This window comes from Polypterus senegalus, chromosome 17 (assembly GCF_016835505.1).
Source record: "Polypterus senegalus isolate Bchr_013 chromosome 17, ASM1683550v1, whole genome shotgun sequence".
Lineage (NCBI taxonomy): Eukaryota > Metazoa > Chordata > Cladistia > Polypteriformes > Polypteridae > Polypterus > Polypterus senegalus.
This window is the reverse complement of record NC_053170.1, coordinates 85193545-85218676: the sequence shown is the minus strand read 5'-3', so window position 1 is coordinate 85218676 and position 25132 is coordinate 85193545. Positions and strand designations below refer to the sequence as shown.

The following is a 25132-nucleotide window of genomic DNA, read 5'->3' as shown; positions in this document are numbered from 1 at the left end:
AGTCTTCACAAGATTTTATCATACTTTAACTCTTAAGAATATGATTACATTTTATTAACTAGCAGTAACACATATGATGCATTAAACTATATATCTTTAATATGAACAAATAACATACCAAGTAGAAAAGCCATTCGCTCATTATTTGCCTTTAAATGTCTAGATTTGTAAAATTGGTCGAAGTATACAAACAGCGAGTTAAACTGGGTGTTTACTAAAGCAAAAGCACAGCATCTTTAATATAGGCAGAAAATGAACTGTTCAAAAAATTACATTTCATAATTATATATTTGGCATGTAGTTGACAAGCTTGAAATTTCCATGCTGGACTCCTCTTCTGTTCCACATTACCACAGAACTGATTCATGTCCTGAATTAAAAAGAAAACGTGTTAGCGCTAAAATTTCGATTACATCTCAGAATTAAACTTTTTTTTTCTTGCCGTTATTTGAAAACAAAATATTACAACAGAAAGCAACTCAACCAAACACATAAGATTAATTTAGCAAATACAACCGTATGCTTCAAAACCAATAAAAAAAACATTCAGCCACACTTAAAAAGAAAACAGAGAACAATGCAATTTTCTAAGACAGCTCTTGATGTATTTAAATAATAATACCAACTTTTATATAGCGCTTTTCCCATCGCTCAAGATAAAATGATAAGTTGTTTGTTTGACTGTTTGTTCGTTCGTTAATCTCGCAAAAACAGTTGAGCCAATTTTCATTAAATATTGCATGTGCCTTACCATTAATCCAACTTAAAATTTAGGGTATATGTTATAACAGTAGGGGGGAATCCTAAAAACCTGCACCGATGTGGGGACCACAGTTCCCATCAGGCAGCAGGAGTGCGCTACTGCTAATGGAGGACATCGTCACCAGCAATCTTAAAGACCACAGGCACAGGTACATGAGATATTTCCTTCTCAGCTAATCTGGATAACAGTTTCATCATCTTACAGCTTTATATATCTTGTTGCCTCATGGTGGGTTTTGTTTAGCCATGTTGAATTTTTAAAATAAGGTTTTTCCCCATTTATTCATACCAGAAACATCAAGTACTTTGGCTAGTCTACATGAAACAAAAAGCAGAGTCAGGAAGTTAAGGGCAGGCCCTTGACCTCTCTGTATTATCTGCTCTGTGACACCAGTCATTAATAATTGTCGCCAGTATACCAGTAATTGTTCTTCATTCACTCAAAATATGGAGCCAATCTAGAAGACATTTTAAGGAAAAGACCCTGCTCTCTGTTGCTCCATTAAAAGATTATTTTGCATTTGAGTCCTCCTTCAACTATACAGTATTTACGTTTTGGAAGGCATTAGGAATCCAACCTTCAGAGATCTTTATAATGATATGTTTGCACCTTTCGATCAGCTTTATTATGGGATTCCTTTAACACACTTATTTCTCTATTTTGGAACTTTGTAAAAAAGAGTGTTGATGGAGAAGAACAGAGAAGGTCAGAAGGAATTGGATTGCGTGTTTGTGGACTTAGAGAAAGCGTATGACTGGGTGCTAACAGAGGAGTTATGGTGCGATATGAAGAAGTCGGGAGTAGCAGAAAAGTATGTGATGGTGGTGCAGGTTATGCATGCGAACAGTGTGACTATGGTGAGGTGTGTGGTAGGAATGACAGTCTGGTTCAAGATAACAGTGGGATTACATCAAGGATTGACTCTGGACCCTTTCCTGTTTGCAATGGTGATGGACAGGTTGATGAGGTCAGACTGGAGTCCCCATAGACTATGATGTTTGCAGATGACATTTCCATGCACCCAATAAGACTTGGCAGTTGTCACATTGTGGTGTTATGGGTCCACAGCTCATTGAGCGAAGGCCATTTTATTTTAAATAAATAATCACCGCACCCGAGGCGGCTTCGTGAAGGGGGGCGATGTTGTAGCGAGCCGCGGGGCAGTCGTCGATGTGGGCGTTTCTCACCGTGTGCACAGGTGAGGAACTGCCCACATTCGTGATTGCTCCCGTGGCTAATGCTACAGCTGTGATGGCCCCTCACATTTTAAAAAGAAGCGCGAGTCGGTTTTAAAGGGGAAAAAAAGTGGAGAGAGAAAGGAAAGGAGAGGACGGAGGTTACCAGGAGCAGGAGAGGAAGCAGGTCGGTGAAAGAGAGAGAGAGCCGCGAAGAGCGAGCGGACGGGCGAGCGAATGGCGCCGTGGACAGCTGCGTGGAAGCTGGGTGTTAGGCCGACACCCACGCGTTTGTGTTGATGTCGCTCCCGCTGAGCGATCAGGTAGCGGGAGTGACCAGGGAAGGCGACTGGCCGCAGAGAGGCCATTGAAAGGCAGCGGAAGTCAGGAGACTTGGTGGTGGGAATCCCCAACGTGAGCGACCTGGCCGTTGTGGGAAACCAAGTTCTCCGGGACTGGGATGAGTGCCATACCGGAGCCAGGGATCGGGAGGTCTCCAGTCTCGAATGTGTGATGTAGGAGGGCAGCTGCATAGAGCGTCTTGCCTGCTGCGAAGCCCAAACGGGATAAGCAGGTGAGACGCTAACAGAGACGCTACCAGAAAAGCACCGGATTTGTTAGTGTTTTAAGACTGCTTCCATAAGAAGATTTAACCTCACGTTTTAAAGGATTGTTTTTTCTATTGATTTTTAACCTCCACGTTCTTTTAATGGATTATTTATTTAATGAAGAACTGTGAAGAACTGCACTATTTATGGAACACTGTTTTTGTTGGTTTTTAAATAAAAGCACTTTTGCACTTTCTACCTTCCCCTTGCTCAGTAATTTGCCTCCATTGACTAGCTCACTCGGTTACATTATCAACGGTGTTGGGTTCAAGGGTTCCCAAACAGCCATGGGAGTGTGGAGCCAGAACCCACATCGTCACACACATACACAGAAATTTCATTAAAGAAGGGTAATGCTTGAGAAGGACAAAAATGTAATGGAAGGGGACCTATTTTCAGAATGTAAACTGACTATGCTCTCTGCTGAAAACATCTCCTGTCTTTTGAACCGATCACAGCAAATGTCAGGTGATGCATGTTATGTAAATTAAGTTGTCTATAAATATGGGACTGTGACTTTGCTCTGGGATCATTCCTTCACAAACTGCTGTGACGGAGTGTATCCCTCTTCACAAAGAGATAATTAAAGACACAATGAACAGGCTTCCTCCTGCCTGGTTCTTCAGGTTAATTAGTTATTAATATTGTGAAAGCAAACTTTCTTTAATATGTTTAAAGATGTAATGAACAGGCTTCCTCCTGCCTGGTTCTTCATGTTAATTAGTTATTAATATTGCAAGGGCAAAATTTCTTTCTTTAATATGTTTCCAATTTATTTCTTCCACACCACACAATAAACTGTTCTAAAAAAATATTTAAGGGATAAATAAAATTCTCAAAGTGCACAATTCTTAACAATTAACAATTTTCACAGAAAATGTTTTATTTATATATTGTATGTGTCAACAATTGTCTTGTTAATCTCTGAAAAGTACTGCATACATATTTGTTTAGGAATAGGAGAATATTGACTTGCTCAGGAGTCAGTCGCAAGGGCCAATGAAAATTACTTACTCTAAGTGTAGTAATGTTGTGGGCCTTTTGCTACAATTAAGAAACAAACTGTATTTATCATTGATTGAGAGTTATACTGTACTAGGAAATTATGTGTACTGTCAAAGAACTGAGCAGCAAGTACCGTATATACTCGCGTATAAGTCCGTCTTGAAACCCAAAAAATCGATCATAAAATTTGACCCCGACTTATACGCCAGTTCAAAAATGCGACCCTTAAATTTTTATTTTTTTACATCTTCTTGCCTCCTCCAAACTCACATCAGTTTCTCAGACACATCAAATTTTATTGCAGCAGCTCAGTTACCAATTTCTTTCACCACTTTAACGACGTTTCATTTAAAACCAGCTTCATATTTTCTTCTGATCAAACGCTCCATCGCAGATAAGGGATGCTTTTACGATAAAGGGTGTGAAATACAAAAAACACAAAACAGTGCAAACGTCGCTTCGGAATAGTTCGGATATTACCTTGTGGTCATGTAGGCACAATACGTAGGGGAAAAAAAAGCAGTGTACTCTGTGGTTATTCTCTCAGGTGGGTGTTAGCATATTGGACCAATAGCGTGAGTGTTCCACATTAAATTTTTATACAACCGATATTATAAAATACCAGAGATTGTACGGTAGAATCAAGCCCCGACTTATCCACGGGAGAACTTAAATGCAAGTATATATGGTAAAAATAAGAGGACAAGGGATGGGGAGATAATTCAAAGTCAAAGTCTGAAAGCAGAGCTGAAGCTGAGAAGACAAGCAGAACTCTTTTACCAGAAGTCTGAACATTAACTGAAGAGCGAAGTCAAAAAGAATACAAAGGGATTTGTAACCAGAAACACTAAGGAAGGCATCCAACATTTTTTAAGCTGTTTGCTTATCCAATTTGCTGGCATTTAAACCATCGCAGAGATGACACTGAGAACAATAGACTCCAGCATCTCCAGCTCACAAAATGGTGCTGTCCATTCAGGAAGTTTAAGTGATTGTGAATCAACTTCACCTGCTTTGGTGCCAATGAAAGTGACAAAAGGTGACCTGGAGAGGCAACAGCAAGACAACCCCACAAAGGGAATGGTGGCCACAGACAATTGCTCTCTCCTTATCCTTCCTGACTGTTTCTTTTCTAGTTTTGCGTTTTGCTAGTGTCTTTGTCACTATTGGTAGCTGATTCTGGTTATACACGTAGTCCAGCTCCTCCAGGATGGCACATCCATATTTGCCATCACAAGAAGGTTTGCTGTATCTCCCAGTACAGTCTCAAGAGCATGGAGGAGATACCAGGAGACATCCCGTTACATGAGAAGAGCTGGACAGAGCCGTAGAAGGGCATCAAACCAGCAGCTAGACTAGTATCTCCTACTTTGTGCGAGGAGGAACATGAGGAGCACTGCCAGAGCCCTACAAAATGACCTCCAGCTGGCTACTAGTGTGCATGTTTCTGACGAAAGTGTGAGAGCAAATCCATATGTTTCATCACAAGGTTTGCTGCATCTCCCAGCACAGTCTCAAGAGCATGGAGGAGATACCAAGAGATGGGCTGTTACACAAGAAGAGCTGGACAGGACCATAGAAAGGTATCAACCCAGCAGCAGGACTGGTATCTGCTAATTTGTGCGAGAAGGAATATGAGGAGCTCTGCCAGAGCCCTACTAAATGACCTCCAACTGGCTATTGGTGTGCATGTTTCTAACAAAATGTCATGAACAGACTCCATGATGGATGGATGAGGGCCTGACCTCCTCTAGTAGGCCCTGTGCTCACTGCCCATCACCATGCAGCTCGATTAGCATTTGTCAGAGAATACACAATTGGCAGCTCTGCCATTGTTGCCCCATTCTCTACACAGATGACAGCAGGATCACCCTGGGCACATGTGACAGACGTGAAGAGTCTGGAGACACAGTGGTGAAAGTTACGCAGCCTGTAACATCATCCAGCATGTTCCAGTTTGGCGGTGGGTCAGCGATGATCTGGGAAGGCATAACCTTGGAGGGTCACACAGACCTCCATGTGCTAGGCTACAGTACTCTGACTACTGTTTGGTACCAGGATGAAATCCTTAGAGACATTGTGAGACCTTATACTGGTGCAGTGGGCCCTGGGTTTTTTCTGGTGCAGGACAATGCCCGGCTTCATGTGACCAGAGTGTATAGGCAGTTCCTGGATGACAAAGGTATTGATGTCATTGACTGTCCCGTACATCCACCAGATCTGAATCCAACTGAGAACATATGGGACGTTACATATAGGTGGATCTGACACCACCAAGTGGCACCACAGACTGTCCAGGACCTCACTGATGCCCTGATCCAGGTTAGAGAGGAGATCTCCCAGGACATCATCCACCTTCTTATCAGGAGCGTGCCCAGATGTTATTGGGAGTTCATACAGGAACGTGAGGGCCACTCACATTAGGAGTTGCCGTGATGAGATTCACACAAGTTGGCTCAGCCTGTGATCTCAAATTTTGACTTTGATTTTAAGTGTGATGTTGAATCAGCCCTCAATGAATTGGTGATTTTGGTTTCCATTGACCGTTGTTATATCATTTTACGAATTACACAGTACTACTCAGTAAAGATTTTCCACTTGAATATGTCATTCTTTGACATCCGATGTGTGATTTAAGTGTTCCCTTAATTTTGCGAGCGGTGTATGTGCTCCTTTGCTACTTCAGCCCAATTTTACAGTTTGCTGCAAACCGTTCACACAGTTGATTTTCACTGAAGGCATCTATTCTGCATCCAGATGTTAAATATTGCAAGATGTAATTAAAAAGTGGGCTCATGGAAAGTAAGTTGTTATCAAGCATTGCTACACAGCAAAGCAATTCAATTACAAAATAATAAATAACTTATCATATCTTAATGTAAACTCCTGCTTAGATCCTAAAATAATAAGAATGGCTAATTCAGACATTTGAAGAACGTCTCTGAGAAAACATACCCCTTGTGTCTCGTCAAGAAGCATTTAATGAATCTGAGGGATAAGGGTGAGTGACTGTGCATAGGGCAGCAGATCTTTCGATGTTTAAATAAATGGGCTAGAGGTGCACTGGCTCTTTGGCCTGCTAAATTAAAGAATAAGTTTGGTATTTTGTACGTCAAAGTTATTGCTTCATAAACAAGGTATTAAGGCACTTGGCACAAGAAATTTTGTTCTAAAGTTAAGTGCTTTCTATAACTTTGAAAAATATCTTGCCCACAATGGAGCTTTACAATAGAGGGTATGGGGCATGAAGGAAAAGCTTAAAAACTTACCAAATATATCTATTTTGCAAGCCATGACAGTTGTCGAGTATTGTCACAAATCTAAATAACTAAAGATTCTTTCTATAACCTTCAGGCGGATGGTTCTTTTGGGAACCAAGAATGATTCCACTATGGCATCGCTCTGAAGAATCAGTTTGCCATTTTTATTTTTAAGAACGTACTGGTCTCTATTAACATGGAGGTGTTCAATGTACGTGGTGCAGATACCACGGGGGCTGGACTGGCATTGCAGCCAGAAGAGGAGATGGTTCCTTATCCAGAAGGGAGGCTCCTGGAAGGCAGACAGGCATCTCAGCCAGAGAAGAGAAAGGGGCCAGACCCGGAAGAGATGGCCAGACTAGACGGATGGACAGCTCACTGGAAAGGAAGAGGAAGAGGTCACTAGGGACTTTCTGCCCCAGCCCCCCACAAGGCGCTAGATGGCAATAACCCTTCATTTAGGAACCAGCAGGGAATGCCGGGAGTTGTAGTTCGATAGCACAGCCTTGCTGGTGTCTATGGATGCCTCAAGGGGGCGCTGCAGGAAGATGTGCTCCCTAATAAATGGGACTCTTTGAACTGCTTTTCCCAAGGTTTCTTCCATTTTTTCTCTACTGGCTGGGGTTTTTTGGGAGTTGTTCCTTGTCTTCTTAGAGAGTTGAAGCTGGGGGGCTGTCAAGAGGCAGGGCCTGTTAAAGCCCATTGCGGCACTCCTTGTGTGATTTTGGGCTATACAAAAATAAATTGTATTATATTGTATTGAATTGTACTTATGTATGACCCTACATCGGGCGATGATCCGGGTTCATAATAAAGGAGACCGCACTCTCTTATTCATCCGAGTCGGAGCTGGGAGGATGAGGCGCAACACTGAACTGGAGGGGGATAATGCAGTGGTGAGAAGAAAGAGCATTGTGGAGAGGAACTGGAAAGAAAACCTGTGCTTGTACTACTGTTAGAGGTATTTGGTGAATAAACCTTCCAATATTTGAACCTGGAACTCATTGTGTGTTCGTGTTTTGGGGTTTGGGGCTCGCTGATGCCTCTGGTTCAATCACCAGTGGCTATATGTTATTTGCCAGTGGCATGCTGAATTAGCTCTGGTGGGGCCATGTAAATCCTCTGACATGATTGGAACAGACTTTAGGATCAAGGCAGTAAGAGGCACTGGGTTCGCAAATGCCAATTCAGTTTCAAGTGCTTTTTATGGAGTTGCCATTGACATAGCTCAGGCAAAGTTTGACGCGTTACTTCTAATCAATTAATGCTGGTTTAAAGTAATGCTTTCTTCTGTCATTTCTTTTAAAGCGGATTACTTTTCATCTGTAAGATAAGTCAAATACTGCAGTTCAGGTAACATTTGGGCAGAGTGCCATTTCTGAAGGTTCTCTGTTAGATCACTCACAGTGATCATGTGAACCCTTGAGAAAAGACGTCACCTAGAAACGACTTTGTGCTTTTACAATCTCTCAACTCACCGTACATGGTTAAAACTTTAAACAGGGTATCCATAATTCCTGTTGCATCGTGGGTAACAGTGTGGATTTAGCCAGTTTTCCAGGAAGGTTTCTTCAGCACGGCGTTCAAGCTGCTGCAGATGCAGCATGTGCTCCTGTTGGGAAAAAAGAAAGGTTTAGGAGAGTTATATAAGAGGGTGGAAATAGCTGTTTTCTGCTTCTGAACACTTAGCAGTCTCTTCTCAATCAAATCTAGTTATCTATCTGACAAAACAATTCTTAGGGTGGGGGGTCTGAGCCTAAAGATCAACACTTTTAAAAATGGGGCAGCATTGAGGTAACAGTGGTCAGCAACCAAGGTTCCCAGTCTGGTGACACTGTGTGTGGAGTCTGAATGCCTTACTCATGATTGTGGATTAGTTTCTTTCAGATTTCCAAAGTGTCACACGTGTGCATCTGAGAGACGCCTCAAAGACTCATTTCAGGTGTGTATTACCCTGCCAGGGCGAGAGGGGGCGCTGCCATTAACAGACTTGTCTCTTTTTTTCTTCTTCAGCCCAAAGAAGACGCCCCCTGAGAGTAGCTAACCACGCCCCCTCCGGCAGGACCACTATAAAAGAGAGACGCCCTCCAATGTCGGTGTCTCATTTGTATCATTATTTAGGTGGAATAGTGATGTACAGTTGACTCCACTTAAGTGCATGTCGGTTAAGCGCACGCTCCGCTTAGTTGCGCGTGACTTGCACGGTCCCTATTTGTATAAAGTCAAGTAAACAGGCAATAACTTCGGATGAGTGCACAATCGATAAGCGCATGTACATTATTGATCCTATTGCTATTCTCTCCAGCCAAATTCACTCTGGTTAACTGCACGGTCTCTTCACATCCACTGGTCAAACAACATTATTGATTGACACACTCAAATGACGTAACAAGCATGTGACGATGTAAGTAGCCCGGCTCTTGTGACCGGCTGTAGATGGATTGTTCAGGCGCTGATGTCCAATCCCGCTACTGTACTGAGGCCTAACAGCTACTAGGTGTACACTGTAGTCATTTTAGAAGCGTGTTCTTATGTACATGTAAATGTCGTCTCAGAACTGCCAATGCATTAAATAAAACTCTCTCAGCAACGAATGATATTACGGATTAGCCTTACAACTCAACTGTGATAAGTTAGCTGTCATGACTTTTGACTATGGAGTCGACTTTGTCGTCCCATGCGCAAAAATCGTTGTGTCTAGCTGAACATGTCTATGTCTTAAACAGACTTGACAACAAGGAGAGTCAAGTCTCTGTTGTAAAACATTACGGTGTTCATCCTAGCCAGATTTCTCGAATTTACAAGAATAAGTAATTGATATTGCAAGACTGGTAGAACAACGGCAATCCAGACAGAAAACGAAAAAGAATAGGGATGGCTGAAGACGTACAGGTACAGTACATGTATATCTGAACAGTTAATGTGCATGTATGTATTATACATGTATCCACTATATTCTTCACCGTAGTCTATTTTAATGAATGTTTTATTGCGTTTGACAAGGCTAATCGGTGGGGGTAACTGAATGGTCAACTTTCAGGACTGACATGTTATTATTAAGCGCACGCTCCACTTAAACGCACATGGCAATCATGTCCGGGGGCCGTGAACTTAAACGAAGTCGACTGTATTGTTTTCTTTAAGAGAAACGATATTGTGTACTGCTACCAGGGTCATGACCCACGTTTCTAGAGGCGTGGTTTCCAGGGTTGTGACCTTGATTCAATCAGCAACCAGCATAAAAGCTCCGCCTTCGCTATGAGCCTTATCCAATCTGTGGATAAGCTCCTCAGTTTCATTTTGACATTTTGTCTGTTTGCTCTTCTCGTATTTCCTGGTTTTCAACTTGTTGCCTGCTTTTTGACCTTGTTTTTTTACTTCTTGTCTGGGTTTCGCTCACTTCGGTTTATTTTTATTTTCTTTTGTTTTGCATTTTGCTTGCTCCTCCAGTTTTACTCATGAAATTAATTATCTGTTTTCTTGCCCAGTCAGGACAATTTGAACCTAAACCTTCAAAGAAGGACAGAGCATCCCAGCAGGGCCATCTAAACAGCATTATAGGCCCCCAGACAAAGCAGTGTACTGGGGTCCCTACCTATACAACCACTCAGCAGTCACAACATACATAGCTTAGTATGAGGCCCCTATGCTCGTGAGACCCCCAGGTAACTGCCCAACATGCCCATGTGTTAAGACGGCCCTGCAACCCAGACCTTTTGACTATATTTATTATGGTGATTTTTCTTGATTTGAGTGCCACCGCGTATTTACTTTGTACGGTAGAAGAATAAAGGGGGCAACCTGGTAGGCACCCCAACACTTTGCAAGGGCCAAAATTCTTTCTTTCACTTATCCACAAGAGATACAGTAAATATGTTAGATTAATTGGGGATTTTAAAACTGACTGAGTGGAAATACATACCGTTAGTGTTAATTGGCGAAATTCATCAAAGCGTTTTTTGCAGTGAATTTACCGGATTCACAAGTGACCTTGTTCGCCGAATGTTTTCCTGGAAATTCCCTGTGCGAATTGTTTTCCCATCACTCCATGCTGCTCTGTGAGGCCAGTGTAACATGAGGACAGAGCTGTAGCAGCCAATGTTGGATGGGATAGACCCCTGAGTATAAAATGCTGGTCCTAGTAGTGACGGGATGGCAGATCAACCTCTACACCATATTACATTATTCTTCCAATATAGATTTAATAAGAACTGTTTTGCTGGCCTGCTAAAAATTAGTGGAAAATGTGTGAATACATTTATATACAAATCAGGCACACAGAAGGAAACTGGAAATGTGTCAGTGTGTTTGTGTAATAAAGGGTGTGTCTCTTTATACGGATTTGTATGTGACTTGTATGTAATACATAAGCCGACCTTTTTAACCGACAGCATGTGAAGAGAGCCCTAAGCCCTTTAACTAGAAGCAGACCCTAGGTCGGGTATGAAACTCTGAGCTCCGTGTAGTTAATGCAAACAGGAAGGAGTGAAGAATCCGAGTGCTTCAGTGTTGTGCTTATTTGGTAGCAGCAGCAGTGAGTGAACAAGTGCGCAGAGCCCTAGCGTAGCAAAACGACACCTGGTGCCGAAAAGGGAAAATAAGTGCCCTTCTTCAATCAAAATGGATAAAAACAAATCTATCATATCCTCTCACATTAGGAATATTGACTTCATTTTCATTTACATTTTTTACTTCCGGTTGAAATTCATTGTTTTTAAGTATTTGAATACTCATGTTGTCTTTCGGTACATATTTATTTTTCATTCAGATTTTGTGCTCCCGATTTCTTTTTAGTGCCCATTTTCTGTTGTGAATTGAATAGGAATACGTATGATAGTTCCAAAATAAAAATAATTTGATTTTCTATTTTATGAAACAGTCAGTTCAGCATTCATCTATATATGTTGTGATATATGGCCGGCCAGCACCCCCAGGCCACCAGATGGAGCCCTCCCTGCAGCATGGAGGTGCCCCGAATGCCAGCAGGGAATTATGGACGTTGGAGTTTTCCTTTACAGCCCTGCTGGATACCACAGGGGCCGCTAGAAGGCGCTGCAGGTAGGAACAGTGACTATTTGACCTACGCCCCGGAAGTACGTCCGAGTCACATGGACAAGAGGAATGACGTGCTTCCAGGTTGAAGAAAAAGGAGTTTTATCTGACCCGGAAGTGATAAGGTGTCACATTGACTGAAGGATGGAAAACACTTCCGGGTCAGGGACTATAAAAGACTCTGAGAAACACCAGAGCGTTGAGCTGAGCTGGGTGGAAGGGTGGCAACGTGTCTGGGAGCGGTGAATTGGTTTATTGTGATTGTATTGTGGAATTTATGAGTATTGTGGAGAGGAGGGTGCTTTGTGCACTGTATATTATTAAGTCAACTATTGGACTTTAACCTGGTGTCTGACGTATTGTCCTAGGGTTCAAGAGGACGATAGCGCCCTCTATCTGTCAAAATATATAAAATCCAATGGCTGTCTGTATATCTGTCCACTTTTCATGAGAAAACTACTTAACAGATTTAGATCGGGGTTTGCTTGATTTGCTTGAACATTTTGTTGATTTGTGACTTCCCTCATCGCGCTAAGTATCATAGTTTGCTTGCAGTACCGATTTATTTGCACAAATCCGAGAGAGATGCAGCAGGCTGTGGGAAAGGGGACGAGGCCCTCCTCACTCACGTGTCTGCCTTGGGGTGTAATCTTAACTCCGCTTAGTTAGCGAACGAGAGAACTGCTTAACGGATTTAGATCGTTTTTTTTCGATAATTTGCTTGAACATTCCAGTTGATTTTGCGACCTCTATCATCACGCTATGTATTATAGTTCGCTTGCAGAAGTGATATATTTACGCTAATCTGAGACAGAGGCTGTGGGCCGAGGGGAGGGGGAAGCGTGACGTCAGGAGTGGGGATCCGAGTAGGACCCTTCTCTCTTTCCTGTTTCATTAATACAGGGCATGGCTAGTTATTAGAATAAATAAAAACATTCACACATATTTCCTTTATTTCAATTATTTTAGCCAAATCTATGAAACGATCTAAACTAATATATTACGCAAATTTAACTTACCATAAATAACGGCAGAAACAGACCGAGAGTGTAGTCACTGAGAAAGGACCAGAGAAGAGAATATATATACAGGAGAGTAACTCCCTCGGGCAGTCCCCCTGGGTTACAGCAGTGCCACGGCTTCCCACAGGGCTTCATGGGAATTGGAGTTCTGTGACTCAGCCCTGTTGGATGCCATTGGCATTACGGGGACTGGGGAGCCCTACTTAGTGGAGCTCCAGCTTTATCGAGAAATACTTTCGGCCTTCAGGACACCGAAAATACTTCCGGAGATCTCTTAAATGGAGCCGCCTGCCTTTATTCTGGGAGCCTGAGTCGGGAGGAAGAGGACGAAGCTTGCTGGAGGGGGGACTGGAGGCGGAAAAGAGAAAAAGGAAGAAGAGAAAAGAAAAGAAAGAACTGTGGATTTTTGTTTACTGCACTTTTATAATGTGCTGTGCAGGTGGGAGATTTGGGAAGCAAGTAAAATAAAACGTGTGATGTGCTGTGCCTTGTGTCTGTTGTGTCGGGAGGGTCTGGAGAGCTGGTGTGGCCACGAAAAGGCAAAGCATTCGGCCAACTGGCCTAAACAAATCACCCTTATTATCTTTTTCTTAGTAGCCATGCAACCAAACCTTTAACTCCTCACCGTGCAACACAGAGTCAGTTTTAAACCGCCAAACTCTAATAATTAACTAGAATAAAAGACTGAGTAATCCCTGAAAAGCTAGACGGAAAGAAGACTTTGGGGCTGGGTGGAGCAGTGGACATTTTTGGAACAAAGTCCAGAAACTTGCATCAACAGGATTAAAAGTTCATGAAAAACAGTTAAACCAAAAAACTGAATGGTGATAAAAAAAAAAGAGCTTTGAGGGAACGGCCCCAATCTCCAGAGAGCCCTTAGGCCCAGGCATTAAGCAAGACCCTTGCACTTTTGCATCGAAAAAATTACTGCAGGAATGCAAAGCTGCCAGGCATCTAAAGAAGCACAGATTATGTAATTCTCCTACTGCTGTCACCACGGCCCCTCACCCTTTCAAAACACGGCCCCCCTCTGCCAGCAGAGCATGTTCCCTTTTTAATGAGATGCCCATTAGCTGCTACTGTTTGATTGATTAATATTTAGGATCACAGTGTGGTGTTATCGATCCAAAACAAATCGTCAAGATGTAAATTTTGTCGCTGGCGCCCTGCCCGGGGTTTGTTTCCTGCCTTGCGCCCTGTGTTGGCTGAGATTGGCTCCAGCAGACCCCCGTGACCCTGTAGTTTAGGATATAGCGGGTTGGATAATGGATGGATGGAAATTTTGTCTATCTGAATTCTATTTGTGAGATTATATCTATTATATGCTAATGTATGTATGAAGGACACACTTTGCAAGAAACAAGGCAAACCCTGATGTACAAGACAGATAGATAGATACCCGCATCGGCTCATCTGGATACCCTGCTTTGCGTGGCCTGTCATCACGCTTGCTCCTCAGAAGCTGCTTGGCTTGCTTCTCTGTCAGGATGGGTGTAGCATCTGAGTTTAGAAAAAAAAAAAAAAGAGACACCAGTCATAGTTAAATTTCATCTGCTGAAACACCATTCCGATAATACTGTTTGTACAGTTTTCATCTGCCAGAGGTGGCACTAAAGCCCCCTTGCTTCTGAGCTTTGCTTCTGCAACAAAGCCCCCATTGAAGGAGACCTGCCTCTGGAGAGCTCAGGGTTTTCCAAAGATGTGATTGGAGTGCAAACATAAAGCACAGCTCAGAAAGGCAGCTGTTCGAGACACAGCAACGTGGCAAAGTGGAGCAAATGGCACTCAACCCGTTCAACGGAGCAAAAATGAAGTCAGCAGGTGCAACTATGCAGCATCTCGAGTCCTGGGCACTTGCTGAAGACCCAAAAACATGGAAGGAAACCTCCCAATGTGGCTCAGTCTCTTCACATTGTGCAAAAGAGCGGAAGCTTTTTTATTTAAAAAAAAAAAGCAAAATTGTAATTAATGCCTGGACTAAATTTGATTCATTCTAATCTAAAAGGCACACTACAGTGTTAGATCTATAAAGGCTTTGCTCCTTTAATCATAACTGAGTTACACAATAAATTTCGCCAATGATAAACCCGCTTTACTTGATAACATTCTTCTTTTTTTAAGAATTAAAAAAAAAAGTGGCATATTTTTAAGCATGGCAGCGAAAAGAATTATTTTATACTCAGCAATCATTTACCTTTTTATCAAATACAATTCTCCTCCTTAAATGATTTACTAACACAATCATTTTTCAGCAATGTATAATAAAACAATGATATTTGAATAAGTATGTAAGGAGGTTGGTTTGCACTTTGCAGTTTACTATAAAAAATGTTAAAGATCATTAAAAGAGAAAATAGGTATTGTGATCATTTTAGAAATTAAGAATTCAAACTCTTACAATTAGGGCAAAAAAAAGAGACACAGGGCCATTCCCAAAGGGGCTTACCTGTGAGGAGGGCCAGGGCCACCAGCAACAGACACACAAGAACCAACACCTTCATTGCAATTCTGTCCTTTCTGCTAGGCATCCCAATTGGAGAATCAGTAGAGTGGCGGAGCCGGGGGCTGCTTTAAGGAGACACGTCACGGTGGGCTCAGCCCAGTTCAGCACCCTAGTGTGAATTTGCAGGGGTCAACTCTGTTTACTTTCAGCTCAGTTTCCTACACTGGGGCAGCCCATCCAGAGAGAGGCTCTGTGTGCTTGTATGCGTGTGTACAGCAGCGCCATTGAAAGTGAAACAGCTACATAGTCTCTTTTTAAAAAAAATTCTATGCATATGCACTGATGGCTTTTAATTTCTTACAAACGTCAGAAAAATACAGCTTGCCATTTCTTGTGTAGGTAGTGTGAGGGACCTCTGCTTCACCCTCCAGCCAGTATGCTAGAATTATGAAGAGATCTTTACAATTTTTTTAACGACGTCCATAAAATGGTAATTCATCCATCCATCCATTATCCAACATATATCCTAACTACAGGGTCATGGGGGTCAGCTGGAGCCAATCCCAGCCAACACAAGGCGCAAGGCAGGAAACAGCCCACCACATAAAATGGTAATTTAAAAATTATATGCTTTCTCTGTTTGTGGTTTGGATGGGGTGATATCAGTTGTTCAACAAATACTCCAAACACATTTGCTGCAGTGGGTGGCACAGTGGTAGAGCTGCTGCCTCGCAGTAAGGAGACCTTGGTTTCCTTCAGATTCTCCGGTTTATGCCCACCATCCAAAGAAATGAAGGTTAGGTAGCTTGGCAAAGCTAAATTGGGGTGTGTGTTTGTGCAGCAATGGATTAGTACCCTGTCCAGTGTTTGTTCCTGCCTTGCTCTCTATGGTGGCTGAGATAGGCTCCAGCACCACCCACAATCTTGATCTGGATTAAGCAGGTTAGACTATAACTTGACATCTGCTGCAATATACCAAATACTACAATTTATTCATAACATATAGTTAATAGAAGAGGCATTTATGCAAGTGTATATTGTCATGCATGTACATTGGAGGATCACCTTTCGGGCTCACCTGTGATACCACTCCAGGATGGCAGTGGGCTCTGTCGCTAACAGTATCATCTCTTTCTCCCTCTACAGTGCTATGAAGACGTCCACTGTGGGTAATTGATCCTGAGAAGCTCTGCCCCTGACAGTAGGGATGGTATAAAACCAGTCTTCCCTGGAAGGAGACATTGCATTTTGGACAGAGCTCACCCAAAGCCAGATCCTTTTGTTTTTGACACCTAGTGAGGTGGATTATGCAACATTTACCAGTTTTTGGCTGCTGTGCACATGTTTGTTTTTAAGGTTTTTTGTTCCGATACTAAACAGCGTGGCCAACTTACCTTTGGACTCATTTACATCTGTTCTTCATCCACAATAATACAGGTACTGCTTATACATACAGTATATAAATATATATAGATGAAGGAAAATAACAAACAACATGAAACACAGAATTACATTATGTTAGTCTGATCTGTTTTTCTCCCATAAAAAAGGCACAGAGCTTGTGATTTCTATTTCTTAGCACCGTTGAACTTTTTCTCTACTAAAGGATCAACAGTACAGAGTACAGTGACCCTTCGTTTATCGCGGTTAATCCGTTCCAGACTCTACCGTGATAAATGAATTTTCACAAAGTAGGATTCTTTATTTATAAATCAAATATTTTTGCAGTTAGAGTATAGAAAACCTGTTTACGACCTTCTAAATACGTCTTTTAACATTATTAGAGCCCTCTAGACATGAAATAACACACTTTAGTCACCATTACACTCGTATTACCCAATATATTAGACAAAATACGAGAAAATAAGACATATTAGACGTTACAAATATATTATTACTAGGCTCACCTGCCTTTTAAGATGACCGACTTTTATCCTCAATTTGTGTGCGCTCCATGTGTACATCAGGCATGTAAGTGTAGGGAATGAGAACATTAAAGTGCCCATTCATAACATCTCCCGAAAACCTACGTTTTTTTATCTCCTCGAGTGCCTGTCCAAATTCGTACAATGTCAGCCCGAATCTGTACCGCTAAAGACGGAGTTTCATGCACTAAATAAGCTATAGATGAGAATAAGGAAGCACCATCTCCCTGATATTTACTACGCGGTGAGGCATTTGTACTCCATCAACATTAATTATTTCCAGAGACATAATTTTGTCTATTTTTCCAGCGCATCGCACACAAAAGCAAGGGGATGATGGGAGCAGCAGAACTCTGCTCACATCGCGTCGCTTTGTACCATAAGCCGCAAGTAGTAAGTCTGTGATAAGCGGAATACCGCTATGCTTTGCACTCACGGGACGGAAGGACAATCCCGAACGCTTTTATATAGTAGAGTATTGTACTGTACATTTAATTACACACACACAGTTCTTACACACAATCACTAACCTATGAAGGCACGACCTCTGTAGGAGAGTCTTCAGAGGTGGTGCAGCATCTTCAGCAGGTGCGTTGTTGTCTTCAGTGAAGAAGTACTAGGAGTAGGCAGTGGGTGTCTGGGTGCGCGGCTGAAGAACATCGTGATAGGCAGTTGCTGGCGTTGTCTTTTCATATGCGTGAGGAGGCTTTTGTAGGGTATTGCCATCTTTGATCATATCCACGAGTTTCACCTTCTCCTGGATAGCAAGCCGCTTGTTCAGGTACTTAGTTTTATTGCCAGAAGGCTTAGAAAAAGCAGCACGTTTAGGAGCCATCGTGGAGCTTAGATAAAAGTTCTCAGAAAGCGCATGCATAGTGATGTAAGCGTGTATGAGAAAAAATCGCGATAGAGTGAAGCCGCAAAAGTCGAAGCGTGATATAGGGATCACTGTAATGGGGATTGTGGAAGAGAGGTGAGTACTGGCAGAGTGGAATGAGTGGAGAAGAGTGTCAGGAGGGATTTGTTACAGACGGGTATCAGCAAGAGTGAAAGGGAAGGTCTACAAGACGGTAGTGAGACCAGCTATGTTATATGGGTTGGAGACGGTGGCACTGACCACAAAGCAGGAGATAGAGCTGTAGTTGGTAGAAATAAAGATGCTAAGATATGATTTGGGTGTGACGAGGATGGACAGGATTAGAAACGAGGACATTAGAGGGTCAGCTCTGGTTGGACGGTTGGGAGACAAAGTCAGAGAGGCGAGATTGTGTTGGTTTGGACATGTGCAGAGGAGAGATGCTGGGTATACTGGGAGAAGGGTGCTAAGGATAGAGCTGCCAGGTAAGAGGAAAAGAGGAAGGACTAAGAGAAGGTTTATGGATGTGGTGAGAGAGGACATGCAGGTGATGGGTGTAACAGATGTGGTCCCCGGCCGGGGCTGGAGCCCGGCCGGGACGCCCAGGAGGACGAGAGGAGGGCTTGTGCCTAATTATCCCGGGAGCCCGGCACTTCCGCCACACCAGGAAGTGCCGGGGGGAAGATTTTATGTGGCGCCCGGAGAGCTGCCAGGAAGACAGCCGACACTTCCGCCACGCTGGGGCGTGGCTAAAGAGGGAATGCCGAGAACACCTGGGGCTCATCCGGGAGCCTTATTTAAGGGGCCGCCTCCCTCCAATCATTGGTGGAAGTCGGGAGGAAGCGGACTGAGCTTGAGGAAGGACTGGAGGCGGCCAGGAGTAAAGAGGCACACGACTGTGTGGCCTGGACTTGGGGAAATCGGTGCAAGAAGGCACTGGGGGTGCACGTGAGCAAACTGTAAATAGTGTATATAATAAAGAGTGTGTTGGGTGCAGAAATGTTGTCCGTCTGTCTGTGCCGGGGCCTGCGTTCACACAGAACAAGATGCAGAAGACAGGAAGAGATGGAAAAAGATGATCCGCTGTAGCAAAGCAGCCGAAAGAAGAAAAAGAAGAGAAGGTCTTGTAACTTATGAATTCTGATCTTTCAATTAATGTGGTCAAGACGGATAAGCTCTTTAGCTACTTACTCAGGTTCTAGTGTCTGTAGTGTAATGGTGGCATTGGTTTGCTTCCAGCTAGTCAACACTGGTTTACCCCAACACAAACACAATTCCTATGTGTGTATGTGTGAAGCTCCTCTGAACTTTCCTACTGAATGTAGGAAGAGAAAGTTGTTACATCTATCAATGTATCCTACACAAAGGTTAATTACTTTTCAGTTAGCATGATACCAATAACCAGAATACATTAGCAGGATTTATCCACACTACTAAGTTACAATTAGTAATTATCGACATTCTAGTAGGTGTACTTATGGTTTGGTCCTTGTTGACTCTACGTTACCTTTCTCCAGTGAACCTGAAGGGATGTTCATTACGTTTTTTCTTTCTTTGTTCACAAACTCTTCTCCTTCTTTGCTTTGGTTGTGCCTTGTGGTTATGGGATGTATCACAGTTTGTCTTCTGGGTTTCACTTACAGTGGTCCTCTTTGACTAGCATAAAAGTACATCTGTTTGGTAATGGGTGATCAGTTGACTCAAGATGAACATGTGACTTACGTGGGTCCCTCTCTTGTTCATACACCTTGCTTTGCTTTAGCAAGGTTAAGACTCCATGGCACCCTCATCTAATTCCAAGAGTGACTGTCTAGTCCAGCACCAGGTTATCCTTCAGACTAAAAGAGATCACTCCACCCTGTGTTGTGACCATACCATAGCCAACATGGTGATCCTGCTGTTGGGAAGAGTTACAGCCAGGCTGAGAGCAGGGAGACTACATAGAGAGCAGAAGGGTTATAAAGGAAGGACTTGACACTTTGCCATTGGAATTGTGGGTGCACATAAGCCAAACCTTTTGGTTGACAACTGATGCAAAATTGTATCCATCATGGTTGCCAATCGTTGAGTTATAGCTCTTTATTCATTGACCAAGTGATCAAATGGTGCATCTCTGGTTGTCACTTTGTCTGTGATTGATCCGACTTATCAGACGAGAATTTGGAACTGCATTTCAAAGAGAGACCTTGTCAAGAGAGAACTACAACTTCAGCAGAAGTGAAGTGTCTGGCAGCTGCCTCTTACACAAAGGACTAACATGCCAAACTAAAGCAAAATGGGTGATACCAGCCTGTTCTACGCAGGACTAACACAATAAATTCACAAACAGGACAATAGTCTATTTAATTCATATAGAACACTAATTAATTATTTCAAACTGAAATAAGAAATTATATGGGCAACTTAGAACAGACTCATTGACTCAAATGTGCAGAATAATATGTACAGTATAGTTAGTATTGAATTTTAACATTCACTTAATAATTTCTGTTAGACAATGTCTGCCTAAAACCATATTGAGCTATTGATTTCTTTTTTTCTCAGTTTACAGTGTGCGGCATATGGCCTGGACACCTATAAAGTGGAAGCACCAGGGGGAGAGAGCATATTCAGGACATTACCTCCCCTAGAACGCTAGAGGGTTGCAGTGGTGCCTTGGACTCCCATAGTGCTCCTGGGGAGTTGGAGTTCAGAGCAGCCCTGCTGGGTTCCATAGACGTCCCCAGGGGGCATTGCAGGAATGACTGAGCCCTGTGTGGCAGCACTTCCACCATGCCCAGAAGTGCTGCCCAGCACCTGCAGCACTTCCAGGTGTCCTGTAAAAGGAGCCAGCCGCAACTACCCCTGGAGTTAGAGTCGGGAGGAGGTGGGCAAAGCTTGCTGGGGGAGGAGTGGAGGCGAAGAGAGAGAAGAAAAAGAAAGAAGAAAAGAGTGTTTGTGATGTGGGCGAAAAGAAAAAAAAGAAAAAGTGTGTGTGCAGAACTTGTGTCCTGAGTCTGTCTATGTCGGGTTTTGGTGGCAGGAGTGCCCTCTGCAAGCCACAAGTGTCAGTCAAAAAGAATTTGACAAGCCCAGTGTCACACATGTGCGTCAGAGGATTACCCTCCCAAGTTCTTCCCAGGTATGGAATACCACCCTGGGCCGGGTGGGGGCACTGCCGCTAAATGTCTTGTGTTTTTTTTCCTCCACAGTACAGAGAAACTGCCCAGTGAGGGCAACTAACTCCGCCCGTTCTGCACTATAAGAACACGCCTGCCCAGAAGGAGGTGGCACTTCTCTCCAGAGCAACGAGAGTTAAGAAGTGCCATAACTTTCACAAGGCAGACAAGAGAGTCTTACTAACACCAGCCACATTCTCCGTTTGGCAACAAGTTTTTTTTGGAACTTACAAGTAAATGGGGTTGGCCATGGTGTAAGATTTGCAGATTCAATCACCACACCTACTGCATGTTTACCTTTTTAGTTTGGTGGTCTCTTGCCCAGTTTTGCTCCCTCTACACAGCTCTTTGTGTTTCATTTCATCACTTTGGTTCAACCTTCACACGATGTCACTGATTTTGATCCCCTCAGTCGAGCGTTGGGCTGTGACCTTACAAAGATCTCACATTTTTTTAACTGGAAAATGCTCTATTACTATGTTAGATAGATAGATAGATAGATAGATAGATAGATAGATAGATAGAATGTGAAAGGCACTATAAGATAGATAGATAGATAGATAGATAGATAGATAGATAGATAGATAGATAGATAGATAGATACTTTATTAATCCCAAGGGGAAATTCACATAATCCAGCAGCAGTATACTGATACTGTTAATTTCTTTCTTTAAAAACTTTCAAATACCTTCTTGTATTTTTTTCACTTTTATCTACAATAAAATCACTTGTATTGACACACTAATCCAGAAAACATAAACTGTCTAAGACAAATATTTTAGAAATTATCTAAAATGCCTAAGACCTTTGCGCAGTACGAACTGACATAAAGAAAATTGCCTGTTGTGGCCATCTGTAATAATTGGCTCCACGATCATCTGGCCATATAGTGTACATTTAGAAAACTTTTATTAATATTAAAAACAATACACAAGTATGTTCCCTTGTATGTATTGCATGCCCTTGAAGTCTTATTGTATTTTAGTTGCATATCACCTTCTGTTTATTTTATAACTATATTGTGTTTGTAGCTAGAAATAACTTGCAAATGTATTTAAATGATAATCATTTTTAATTTTTCAGCAATAAATCCCAAATACAAATGGCAAGTATGTGCTGTTGAAAGTAAAAGAGACAGCAATCCAAAATGTTTTTAAGCTGAATGCCTGACATACCTTTCACAACTCACACTTCAGCTCCGGAAGCCAAGAGCCGTAAACGTCTACCACATACTGAAGCTACGGCCTCTCGTCTCAATTGGCAGGTTTACCTTTCAATTTTAAAACCCACGATTACTGAATAAGTGTAAAGTGGGCTATATGAATGGACAGAATAAGAGTTGAGCATTTCTTTTGAAACAGTAAGTTGTGGGTGAGATCCTGCTTTCACGGTTACTTCATTTGTGAACTCTTTTATTTCACTTTTCACAGCTTGTCGAGGGTGGCACGGTGGTAGCGCTGCTGCCTCGCAGTTAGGAGACCCGGGTTCGCTTCCCAGGTACCTCCTGCGTGGAGTTTGCATGTTCTCTCCGTGTCTGCGTGGGTTTCCTCCCACAGTCCAAAGACATGTAGGTTAGGTGCATTGGCGATCTTAAATTGTCCTTGGTATGGGTGTGTGTGTGCCCTGCGGTGGGCTGGCGCCCTGTCCGGGATTTGTTCCTGCCTTGCGCCATGTGTTGGCTGGGACTGGCTCCAGCAGACCCCCGTGACCCTGTGTTAGGATATAGCGGGATGGATAATGACTGACTGACAACTTGTCAAAGTTAACAACGCTAGGATTTAGCAATTGATAGAGGCTAATGCAATATGTTTGCAAAGGCTTATGGAAAGTTCAAATGCACACAGTGCAACAGTTGAAGCCAAGGACAAGTGAACGTGGACAACCCGACGGCAGGATTGCACCACTCTCATGACGTAGTGAGATTTCTTTGGGCAGAGGGAGTGAAACCTGCTGAAATTCACCAAAGGATGTTGGCTCAGTATGGAAGTGAAAACATCCTGACTCAACGAAAAGGTTATGAATGGGTAGAAAGGTTTGACGCGGGAAGAACAAGTGTTGCAGACAAAGCTCAATCTGGTCGACCATCAGCATCGCACATATTAGCCCACATCGACAAAGCGACTGCCTTCATCAGAGACGAGCGACAGATTACGTTGTCCGCTGTTGCTGGGTATCTCCTGCAGATCTGCACATACCACAGTGCATGATGACTTTGGATACCCAAGTTTGTACAAGACAGGTACCCAAACAGCTTACTGACCTGCACAAGCCAACGTCCTTTGGTGAATTTCAACAGTTTTCACTCCCTCTGCCCAAAGAAATCTCACTATGGCGCGTTGTTGAACAATGGTGCAGTATCATATGAGATGATATGACTCAGGCGCCATGGCGAGTGGCAGCCTTTCCAGCAGCTCCGTGTACGACTTTATTTTTCTACGTTTTTCTCTATTTTACTGATCACTCCTATCACTTTCTTTTATGTGGACTCGTTCCCTGGACACTTTTTACTACTTTTTCTATCTATCTGTCTATCTATCTATCTATCTATCTATGTATGTTCATTTGACCTCGGCTTCAGCTAGATTAATGGCACAGTGGTAGCTACACTGGGAGTGTTTCAACTACCCATAAGTCATTGTGAATGTGTGGTTTTGTGCCAGTTTCTATCCGTTGAGGTTAAGGGCCGTCTTAACGTATGGGCACTGGCTGGCTGGGGTCCCACCATGTTTCTGATTTACTATCAAAGCTGGAGCCCCAGAGCACTACTTTGCACGGGGGCCTATGATGTTGTTAAGACGGCCTTGGATCATTTTCAAATTGCCTTTTGCTGTACCCTTGTATAACTTCCAAGGATCTAAATATGTTTTATGGGCACTGTACAAATGAAATACAGGATTTAAACCCAGGCAGCAATTGTTACTGTTTCAGTAACAAATAGAAACCTGGGTCATTTCTGAACAAAACTCCAGTCATAAAAACCCTTTTTTAAAGGATAATTTGACTTGGAAAAGCTGTAATAATAAAATAAAAAAAAAACTGAAATTAAATAAGAACTGTAAAAACAATCTCTGACTTGCAATTTACTGCTTCAAACTAAACTGATATAATCTATCAAATCTGCACGCTACCTATCATTGGATTTCAAATCTTCAGTGCCAATCACATCTATTTATGTAGACAACGTTTTGATGGCACTTTAGCTTTGACTTGTCGTTTGAAGGGACACACTGGAGCGCCACTGTGACTTTTTACAAAAGCGTCTTAGTTTACAGATTTAAAATGTGTTAAGGTTACGTTAGGTATTTACCTTAAAACTATTTTTAGGTCTACTTTAGTTTTGACACCATTGGTATATGCGCAGTATTACAAAATATAAGAATAATTAGCTTGTACACGAAAAAAACACAAAGGCTGGGAATACATTTTTACTTTCCGGTCAATTGCATGGATATTTGTACCGATTTGAGAATGTGATACCTGTTTACCGGAAGACTTTGATCTTTGCTAACATAACATTTCAGTAGAAAAAGTACGCTTGTTATTAAGCTCACATTTTGCCACTTGTTTTGTAATACTGGGGGATTTGATGTAAAGAATGCCAACCGTCAGGCTGACACGCAACTACAATATAAGGCCACATCTAAACGCTACTTTACCTACGGGCAAGTCTTTTTGATGTCGAATGAAAACTCACATAGACGAAAATCAAACTCGTAAACTCCACAATGTCCCTTCCTAGCCCGCACATTTTATGCCGTTATTACAAAATGCACAGCACCGGAAGTATCCTCGGGAGTGCCCTGCGCCGGCAATGAGGAAGACGGTCTTTGTGACGTCACGACATTGTTTCCGGCAGCTCTTAAA

The 25132-nt window shown here is 42.6% G+C and overlaps 1 protein-coding gene across 1 annotated transcript; it reads right to left on the bottom strand.

The window, feature by feature from the left end:
* Nucleotides 1–210: 210 nt before the first annotated feature.
* c17h17orf67 (chromosome 17 C17orf67 homolog) lies at nt 211–15443 on the bottom strand. The gene is made up of 4 exons (XM_039740073.1): nt 15332–15443; nt 14285–14385; nt 8290–8423; nt 211–370 (listed from the first exon to the last, which is right to left on the bottom strand). Exons 1-3 carry the CDS (start codon nt 15411–15413, stop codon nt 8307–8309), a joined length of 300 nt encoding a protein of 99 aa, XP_039596007.1. The 5' UTR covers nt 15414–15443; the 3' UTR covers nt 211–370; nt 8290–8306.
* Nucleotides 15444–25132: the final 9689 nt, after the last annotated feature.